General features: G+C 40.4%; 1 protein-coding gene across 1 annotated transcript; it reads left to right on the top strand.

Moving 5' to 3' along the window:
* The first annotated feature begins 2,587 nt into the window (after positions 1-2,587).
* Positions 2,588-4,722, top strand: LOC123239867 (zinc finger protein OZF-like). The gene has a single exon (XM_044667183.1). It carries the CDS (start codon positions 2,768-2,770, stop codon positions 4,274-4,276), a length of 1,509 nt encoding a protein of 502 aa, XP_044523118.1. The 5' UTR covers positions 2,588-2,767; the 3' UTR covers positions 4,277-4,722.
* Positions 4,723-10,885: the final 6,163 nt, after the last annotated feature.

Below are 10,885 nucleotides of genomic sequence, written 5' to 3'. Positions count from 1 at the left end.
GAATTGTTCCCTGCCTCCGAGATTTTTGAATCACCTTCTCAGGATGAGGTACAGCTATGGAATAAAGTATGTCTCCTTCTATGAATGGGTCACATCAATGGCAATCTTAGAAAGTGCTTTTGAAGCAGATAAAAGGCCAATAAACCAACTTTGATAAGATGGTATTACCTTAAATACATAGGTTCAACAAATCACTTGCATAGCTAGAGGCTGGAGAGATGTGGCTAGACCATAGTTCATGCAGAAAATCTAGAGGAGTCAAGAGTGAGACAGGGCAGTCCAGAAAACTGTTGAGAACTTGGGCTACAGGGATGGAAACAGTATGCCTCACAATGGACCTGATAAACCCATTGCACCAGGACCTATTGTAATCTCACTAGAATATCTGGCTCTGGGCAATGCATTTTATGGGCATGTTGACATGATTGGAAAAGAAAAATACCAGATTGGCAGGTTTGAATGGGCTTTTCTCACCCCAGGGGAGGGAGTCTCTGCCTAATGGTGAGAGCCAAACCTCTCTGAAGCTTACATTACACTGAATGTAAATGGTAAAGTATTGAATGAATAAATTAAAAGAGCATTTATTAAGCAACAACTCCATAAAACACACCCTACTAAGGCTGGAATCACAAGTTCAAAAGCAAGATAGCCCCTTCTCCCACAGAGTTCATTTTCTAACGGGGAGACAAAATATAGAGCTGCTAGTCATATGGAAAGGTCTCATGGCCCATATGGAGAGGTGATGCATGTCGTTAAGGGCATTTACACTAATAAAAATCTTATCCATTTCTGATGTGAAACCATAGGACAATGCCAAGGATTTTGATGATAAGATCTTTCTTTTGTGGGTCTTTAGTTGAGCAAGCAGGTGAAGAAACAGGGATGAAACCTCTGCAGAAGCAACTTGCGATTTGCATCTCTCTAAGGGTTGCTTCCCAAGCTGATAGATGCATTGATCACTGGCAATTCCTTGATAGGAATTATCTTAAGTAAATTTAATAAAAGTAGGCTGGGGCACATCATCTGAGCTAGATCAGTTTTTAAGTTATGGTCAGAACTGTTAACAAAGTCAGTCAGACTGGCCACCTCAGTAAAGCTAGTGACCCAAATGAAAAGGGGAGGACCCTCTTTATTGACACCCAAGAAAGAAGGATTCTTGATTGGTTATCCTAAGAGAAAAGTTGCCTGGCATTCAAGGAAGGCTCATCATGCTCCTGTCTGACAAATAGGAAGTGTTAATTATTTTTTGGGACCCTTCTGCATCTTGCTAGGGGCTCAAAACTACCTGACTTGCTGTTTCCTTAGAAGAGACAAAAATCTCCCCTTATTTTACAAGGACAGATGACTTATCTTTTAGGGGTGGTACCAAGTTATGGGGCTTAAAAAACAAACTAATGTTGGGGTATTAAAGGTATTAAAGGTATTTAAAGGTAAAGATGACAATTTTTCTTTTAATTATACCTTCAAAGTAACTTAGAAGGAAATCTGATTACTGAACTAAACTCTAAGATGTAGGAAAGTGGCTTTAGGCAGATGAAGACTCAGTTATAAAATTAATGCAGCATAAAATCAGTCACTTTGTAGAACTGATATAGTAAAAAACTTGAGGTAATAGTGATTTTGGTCTTTTCAGAATTGAATGGAATATGCCCATTTTCAGTTTAGAATAGCAACTTTATATTAATTGACCATGTGCAAGGACCTAAAAAACTTCCAAGTAAACACAGAAAACACATCTGTTACTGACCAGAACAAAATAAAAATTATAACCAATAATCTTTTGGGGAACAAGGATTCAGGTTCAAGTGGAAGGTGCCAGGTCAGAGAAAGAGATCTCGACCAGCTTCTATAGAATTGGAGTTGAAGCACCTCCTTCACAAGTGATGTGGCATTGGTCCTCTCACTGAGTCATTGCCCCTGAGCCCATTTCCCAAGATGTAATGTGTAAAAGAATGCCTGCCTTGCTCATGTTACCAACTTGTGGGGAGGATCTGGTGTTAGACCGTGGGAAGCTTTTTGCAAAGAAAATCCTTCTGCAAATGGAAGCTAACAGTATTTTGTTATTCTTGAGTCTTCTCTTTCAAGTTTGGAGTTTATGCCCCTCTTGATTAACTTAATGAATGCAAAGTTATCTATTAAGAACTTGACAAGTGCCCAGCATTGTACTGGGGATCCAAGTAGATAAAGCTGTGTGATCCACGTAGAAAAATCTAGAAAGTCTCTACTCTCAAGAAGCTCATATTCAAATTGGAAAAGATAACATACAAAATAGTGTTCAGTTCCAGTGGAGTTAAAAAAAAGCTCATAAAGTTGCTCAGTGGTTAGAGCCAGGTCTGGAGATGGGGGTCTTGGGTTCAAATCTGATCTCAGATATTTCCTTACTATTTGACCCAACTGCCTAGCCCTTACTGCTTTTCTGTCTTGGAACCAATACTTAGTATTGAGTCTAAGATAAAAGGCAAGAATTAAGAAAAGAAAAGAAAGGCTTAGAAGTCCTAAATCCAGGGGATGACCATGGCCCAGATTCCTTGGTTACAACATCAGTAGGTCAGGTATTCTGGAGTGCACAGAGATAAGTCTGGAGGATCTTAAGAGGCACTGGCAAAGCAGATGAAAAGACTTCATGGTCCTCTACCTCTTGGAAAGGACTAGAGTTGGTCATTCTTGTCTTATTCAAACCATGTTAGCAGTCAAGGAACTCTGGTGGTTTCCAGGTGGTCAAGGGAAGGAGTGAAAGAGGAGAGATTACTCCATAGTAGGCCCATATATGACCAACCTAGATGGGCTCTGGGCATTGAGAGGAGGCCAGGAGGAATTGCAGAACCAGTCAGGTGATATATTTTTCTCTTTTTTGTTTCCTTCAGATGGGGAGACCAGGCCTAAAACCAGAGAGACTACTCCAAAGCTGAGCATTTCCTGTGATTTAAAATTGAGGCAAATCTGGGATTCGAATATCAGGTTAGGGAAGAAGCAAGATGGCTGGGAGTGTCATTCCAAACAACTAAAGATGATCTTCAGGAAAAGTCCCAGTGAAAGGAGAAGTGATGAATTTAATAAATTCGAGCGAAATTTTAATCAAGACTCAAAGATCCATCATGACCATGCTGAAAGTAGAAGGAGCTCCCAACCATCTTCAGACCTGTTTGAATGTAAGGAAATCGCCTCAGGGAATGGATATTCCAAATATAGCGAATATAGGGATTGCCTTGATGAGGAGATGGATCTCCTTGAGCAGCGTGGAGTGAAAGGCTTTGAAGGCGGTCGCTGTGAGACATCCTTCAGTGTGAGCCCAGATCTTATTGGTCATCAGAAGAGTCCTCCTGGAGAAATGCCTTATAAACATAATGAACATGGTACAGCTTTCACCCATAAGCCACCTCTTGGTCTACATCAGAAAGTTCCTCCAAGAAAGAAATCTTACGAATGTAATCAGTGCGGGAAGGCCTTTTTTCGGAATACAGATCTTAGTCAACACCAGAAAATTCACAGCGTAGAAAAGGCTTATAAGTGCAGTGAATGTGGGAAGGCTTTTAGCCAGAGCAGAGATCTTCATCGCCATCAGAGGATTCACACCGGGGAAAAGCCCTATAAATGCAACGAATGCGGCAAGGCCTTCAGCTACAGCTCATCCCTCATCGCCCATCAGAGGATTCATTCTGGAGAAAAGCCTTACGAGTGCGGCCAGTGCGGAAAGGCTTTCCGGAATCACTCCAACCTTGCCGTCCACCAGAGGATTCACACCGGAGAGAAGCCCTACAAGTGCAACGAATGCGGGAAGGCTTTTAGCCAGAGCAGAGACCTCCTGAGACATCAGAACATCCACACGGGGGAGAAACCCTATAAATGTAACGAGTGCGAGAAGGCCTTCAGCCAGAGCAGAGACCTTCTCCGGCACCAGAATATTCACACGAGGGGGAAGCCGTACAAGTGCAACGAATGCGAGAAGTCCTTCAGCCAGAGCACGTCCCTGCTCACCCACCAGAGCATCCACGCCGGAGAGCGGCCCTATAAGTGCAACGAGTGTGGCAAGGCCTTCAGCCGCAGCTCCAACCTGAGGGTGCACCAGAGAATTCACACCGGAGAGAAGCCGTACAAGTGCGACGCGTGCGGGAAGGCCTTTATCCTCAAGTCGTCGCTCATTTTACACCAGAAGGTTCACACTGGAGAGAAGACCTCCAAATGCAACCCTCGGGGAAAGGCTTTCAGACAGAATTTTCATTTCGCTGCGCATCAGAGAATTCATCCTGGAGAGAAGCCCTATAAATGCAGCGGATGAAGGAGGGTCTGCCTGCAGTTCGGACCTTGCTGGACGTGACATGAGGGCTGAATCCAACTGATGTGGGGAGGAAGGCCTTTGGCTGGAGCCCAGAGCTGAGAAGAGGGGAAAATTCATGCTGTTGGGAAAGCCGTAGAAATCAATGACGTTTTCTGTGAATGCCTTACGGCCGCCACTTCTTATTGCCCAATAATGTTCCACATTAATAGAAGATGCTTTCTTCTCATTTCTCCGATGATTTCTCCTTTTTATTGGCAGTTCTTTACTCCCATGAAAAGTGCTGCTGTGGCTATTCTACTGGATAGTGGGCCTTTCCACCTGGCACTGACTTTGGGGAATAGAAGCCTAGTAGTAGAGTTGGTTGGCCAAAGGGTGCGGCGACTTTTCTTGTATAATCGCTTTGTACAGTAAATAAAATTTGTTTCAAGTTTTGTTAGCTTTGTGAAATTTGGAAACACCAGGAGGTAGAACCCTTGCCATACGCAAACAGGTTTCTGCACAAAATGGTGAAACTCTTATTATATGCTTTATCTTTTAAAAAATATAGAGTTTATCATCCTTCAGTATGTTATCTCCAAAGATCACCCACTTATTTTTTCTCTCTCTGAACTTTCTTCTCATCTGTCCGAAGGACTTCCTCCACATCCTTGTCACTTGTCACTCTCTGAAAACTTTGAATCAATATCATTAAACCTTTTCCCTCAGTCATCCTGCCACAAGCAAACATTCTCTGAGCCTGTTCCCTTCTGAGTTTTATTTGAATGATAAATGTTTTTTTTTCTCCCCACAGACATCCATTTTCAGGTTATTATCATATTAGATGTATCTAAGACTAATTTATGTCACCTTTCAGTTTTCTAGCAGTACTCAAAAAGGGAGTCCTTTCCCCAGACGTTTATATTCTTGAGTTTAGCAAACAGCTGGCCCCTGATTTTACCTGTTTATTCTTGCCCACCTAGTCTGTCCCTGAATTCGATATGACTTGATATAGAACAAAGAAGGGCAGCTAGATGACTTAGTAAGACAGAGGGCTTAGAGTCAGGAAAATCTGAATTCAAATCTGGCCTCAGACGATTACTAGATGTGTGAACCTAGGCAAGTTACTTTACCTTGTTTGGCTCAGTTTCCTCAGCTGTAAAATGAGACGGAGAAGGAAATGGCAAAATATTTCAGTATATTTGCCAAGAAAATCCTGAGTGAGTTCACTGAGAGTCAGACATGACCAAACCAACTGAACAACAACAAAGTAAGCGGAGATCCTCAAACCATATACAGTGATGGAAATTGGTAGATCATTTAAAATCCTAAGATCTCAAAGATGTAAATTGGAAGAAAAATACTAAGAAGTCTGAGTAACTGGGAAATAAGTGACTGTCCCTGAAGAAATGATGAAAAGTATCTCCTTCTTTCCAGAAGGGATGTGGGGGAATTAATGAGACAGAATGTAGTTAGTCTCATTACAAAAAGGGTCACATTATTGGAGGACTTTGCTAAATTTTTTTTGTCATATCAAGGGGGAAGGGAACAAGCATTTAAATGCCCCCTACATGCCAGGCACTTTGCTAAGAACCTTACAAATATCCCATCTGATCTTCCCAACAACTTTGGGAGATGAGTAACGTTATTATTCCAATTTTATAGTTAAGGAATCTAAGGCACGCAAAGGTTAAGTGAATTGCCCAGGATCATTCAATTAGTAAATATCTGAACCTGGATTTCAACTTTGCTCTCCTTGACTCCAAGTCCAATGCTGTGCTACCTACCTAGATTTGCATCTGCAGAGTCAAGGAAGGTTTTATTGCCCCATCAATGACTGATATTGAAAAAAATGCAGCATTAAAATGTGAAAAAATGTGAGAAGAGGAAGATATGATCATTTGGGAATATCAAGAAAGGTGAGTTTGAAAGGAAAGAAACTAGGAATTCTGAAAGATGGCAGCAAGGGAATACCTTCCTTTTTTGGTGTACAGTAAGTTCATTGAATAGAGGCAGAAGGACTAACCAGGTCACAAGAGCAAAGATGGCACCAACCTCACTTGAGCTCCTAACATAAGAATTTTTTTTGATCTTGGGGTAGCAGGGAGCCATTGGGCTTTGTATTGGGGAGTGACATGTTCTGATTCATCCCTAGGAAAATTCATATGGGAGTTGCAGGAAGGATGGTTTGGAATGGGAAGAAATTTAAGGAAGAGTTAGAAGACTTTTGATATAATCCACATGAGAAGTAATGAAGACCCCAAAAGGCCTTATATGGAAATATGAGAATAGGAAAATGCTATTATTCCTCATCACTTATCAGTTAAAGCCAGACAGACTAATCCCATAATACTGCATTAGTCCATTTATCTCAGATAGAGGATCCAACTTTCTCCAGTGTTACTTCTGCCTCTCCCAGTTGGAACCTCTAAGTTTCACTAAAATCCCTTCCATGGGTTTTAAATGTTTAGAATATTTGTCAAAACCTAGTAGCATCAATTTGTGAACATATAAGAATTCTTGAATCACAAAACCAAACCATTACTTTGTATAATTAGAATTGAACCCTAAGACTCTCCCAGCATCCCACTTTCATTCTCACATTATGTCCTTACGTTTTGGAGATAAAGTTTTTGTGTAACTGCACCCCTCACTCTCTTTCCCTGCCTACCCAGTTGGGAAAGCTTTCTTTACTCAGGTTTTTACTTTTGTTTTTATATTTTTTTCTACTTCAAGTGATTATTAATAAATCTTATAAAATATAATGCTTGAAGTTATTGGATATTAATTTTAATCTTACATTTTTTGGTGAGTCAGCCAGGAGTGTGAAAACCCCCAGGGTCAGCTGAAAATTGGCTTGGAAGCTAGGAGGGAGGTAGGGTGAGAAGCGTGTAAGAGGCTGCTCTCCTGCTCGTACTGCTAGCCTGAAAGCCACCTCGGGTGCAAGCTGGAACTTCAAGTGGTTACCCCATGCTTGAGATCCATGTGGGGGTGGAAAGGAGAGGGGTGTAGCCATGGCAGGAGCCAGGGGGGCCAGTACCAGTCACTCAGCTGTTAGTAATATAAGGGAAATGTATACTTTATCTTTCACAAAGGAGACTGGGAATCAGCCGTGGAAGGCAGCAGCAAGGGAGCAGTGAGGGCACAGTCATGGGAGGGACGGGCACTGACTGCCAGTGACTTATCCATTTTGGCCAGAAGTGGGCCAGCGGAGGTGCCATTACCCAGCTCTTGTGGTGGGTGGATTCCCACCACCAGAAAACTCCCTATCTTTACTCAAAGGCTATCTTAAAAGAAGATCAAGAATTCCATCTTCTGTAGAGGCTCACCAAAAAATGTAAGATTAAAATTAATATCCAATAACTCCAAGTATTATATTTTATAAGATTTAGTAATGATCACTTGAAATAGAAAAAAATACAAGAACAAAAGTAAAAACCTGAGTACAAAAGTAAAAACCCGACATTTGTGGGAAAAGAGAGTTAAGGGGCAGGGTCACACAAAAACTTTTTGTTTTTGTCCAAAACATAAGGATTATGTCCATGAGAATGAAAGTGGGTTGCTAGGAGAGAGACTTTGGGGGTTCAAATTCTAATTATACAACTCTTAACCAATGACTTTCATGTATGAGTTGGGCTATACAGTTGCTGGGTCCTCTTTGATTCTCCAAACTTCATTGGTTGTAAATCTGTCAAGTTGGTCGACTAAAACTAACACTCCACTTGTCTTTGCCAATTTTGGCCTTAATGCATCCCTTAACTACCCTAAAGTATCATTCCTTCTGTTTCTTGATTTCATTCTAACCATTTCTACTGGTTCCCTCCTACTGTCTTCAAATATAATAAAGGAAGTAAATGCTATCATTTCCCACCTTTTTCCAGATGGGAAAACAGACTGACAGAGATTTAAGTGACTTGCTCAGGGTCACACAGTAAATTTCTGAGATCAGGTTTGCACTCAGCTCTTCCCGATTTTCAATCTGGTGCTCTATCCACCGTACCACTTAGCTGCCTGCTTTCCTGGTCTGCAACCTATCAAACAAGATGCATTTATTAATTACTATCTGCTAGGAAGATTGTACTAAGTGCTATACTTAAGCAGTCAATCTTCCAACACTTTGTAATTTGGCTTCCCATCTCAGCATTCAAAAACTATTCTCTCTGAGTTTACCAATCTCTCATTGTTACAAAATCTGGTGTTATTATTATTTTTTTAAGTATATAACCTTCTTGACTTCTACTGCATTTAATACACCCTTTCCACTTGGGGTTTCTGAGACAGTTTTCTCTCTCCTATCTTTGTGATTATTTTTTTTTAATCTACTTTTCTGGCTCATTCTCTCATGCCCCAACACATGAGTGATCCCCACGGTACTGTTCTGGGTATTCTATTTTATTCTTTTCTAGGTATTCTATTAGTGACCTCATCAATTCCAGTGGATTTGATTACCTTCTCTATACAGATAACTATGATATATACATCTATCCCTAGTTTCCTGAGATTCAGTTCCCATGTCACTAATTGGCAGCTAGACATTTCCAATTGGATGCAGCAAAGACATCTCCATTTCAATATATCTCAAATTGTGTGGGAAGCCAACAAGAGAAACAACCTCAAATAGATAAAAATCTGAGACTCCTCTTTTGACCCCTTTTATGATCTATAACTTTTCTTATTGAAAAACATTATAGCCTTATTGGAAAGCTTTAAGTTTCTAGCAAACCAACAGTTAAGAGGTTAACAACTTCTCTCCAAGACTAAAGACAGAAATTAAGCAAAAAGCTGCCTGGGCTCTAAATCTGTTTCTAGACAAGTCAAGGTCAAAACTGGACAAAATTTAGACAAAACCTCCTCCAGTAGGGGCTATTCATCCCTGAGAAAGTATTCCCAGACTTAGCTTTCAATAATGGGCCAGCCAAAATTCAGTCTTGACCTTGTTCTCTTCCAAAGCCAATGAGATCTTTTGTGTTTTTATATGACATAATCTGTATTTCTGGGCAACTGTGAAGTTTGGGAGGGTTCTTTTGTGTGAAATGAGTCTTGAAATATATATAATAAACTCCATGCTCCCAGAGACAGAGCTGAAAGATCTTCCATGTCTGTTACTTTCTTATCAACTAAGCTGTCCTTATAAGATTATCTGGAGATGATAAATAGATTTTGACAAAATTGAACTCACAAACCCATCCCACTTCTAGAAAAGTATAAATCGAATTAAAATTGATTTTTCTCCCAAAATTGAAAAATCCTTAAACTGACAAGACAGAATTTTTAGATGCCTCAACTGACAATATGGTCATGAAAACAGTTTGAGTGACAAAGACTTTCTGTATATATATGATATGTTGAGATGATGTCAAGTCTCACTAAGGAGGTTCATGGCATCATCAGGAAAGAGGACAGTGTAGTTATTTTATGTCTAGACCCTTCAACACTCCAGGACTAATCCTGATCTTTTCAAAGTTCTATCACAATACTGTGAACAAAGTAGGATTCAATATGGGGACACTTGGACCAACTATTCAGGACAGAAACAAGAAATGCTGGTGAACATAGGAGCCCTGACTGTTCTTCATCTGAATTGGATCCCAAACTATTTGTCTTTGGGAACTCTCCAGTCCTATAAAAGAAGAAGGATAGGATAAGACTAAAATTCAACAGGAGAACATAAATGTTTCAGTAAATGAGTGGAAGAAGAGATGTAGATGTGTCATTGTACAACCCATACATTCCACTTCAGTGATTGTTGACCAATCTTAGAAAGACCTAGAAGATTTCCCCCCTTCATGATAAAAAAAAAAACACCTCAAAAATCATCTCAAAGAAATGCTAGTTATTGGCAACATCAAGGAATGCAACAGTCCTTATACCTTACCCATACACTTGATGGTGCCAAGAACAATGGAAATATAGGGATATGTGTATATTAGTGGTCTTTAAACAAAAGCATTACTACCACCACCACCAACAACAACAACAACTAACATTTGTATAGTGCCTATTACATGCCAGGGATTGTGCTAAATACTTTACACTTATTATCTCAGTTGATCCCCCATGACACCCTGGGAGACATGGGTTATTATTATCATCCTTATTATATAGATGAGGAAACTAAGGCAAAAAGCAGTTAAGTGACTTGCCCATGGTTATACAGCTAAGCAAGGCCAGATTTGGAGTCAGATCTTCCTGAACTCCAGATCCAGTACAGTATCCCATGGATGCAAGATGCCTTGGATCATCTGCTAGGCAGCCACTGGTTTTCATTCTTGGACTGGCACAATGAATATTACCAGAATACTATGCCTGAAGAAAACAATGAAAAAACTGCTTTTTGTGTACTTTGGGATTTTACCAATTTGAGGGTATTCCACAGCCATCTTAGGGGCACTAGACCTTTCAAAGGGCAGATGGAGAAAGTAGTTGAGAACATAAACTACCTGATGATATCATTATCTGGGGGAAGGCATTGGAAGAACATGTGGTGAGACTAATGGGAGTGTTAAAGCACCTGGAGGAACATGCACAGAAGCTGTCAATTAACAAGTGCCAGTTTTGTAGCTCTTTTGATAAGTATTTAGGTCATGTTGTATCCCAACAAAGTATGAACACTGAACCAGGGAAGGTGGAAGC

This window comes from Gracilinanus agilis, chromosome 3 (assembly GCF_016433145.1).
Source record: "Gracilinanus agilis isolate LMUSP501 chromosome 3, AgileGrace, whole genome shotgun sequence".
Lineage (NCBI taxonomy): Eukaryota > Metazoa > Chordata > Mammalia > Didelphimorphia > Didelphidae > Gracilinanus > Gracilinanus agilis.
Note: the sequence above shows the minus strand (reverse complement) of the source record. Positions and strands in the feature narration are given on the sequence as shown.

What these genes read in the sequence shown, in the direction of transcription:
- LOC123239867 (XM_044667183.1), top strand. Translation starts at nt 2,768, where the DNA reads ATGACCAACCTAGATGGGCTCTGGGCATTGAGAGGAGGCCAGGAGGAA.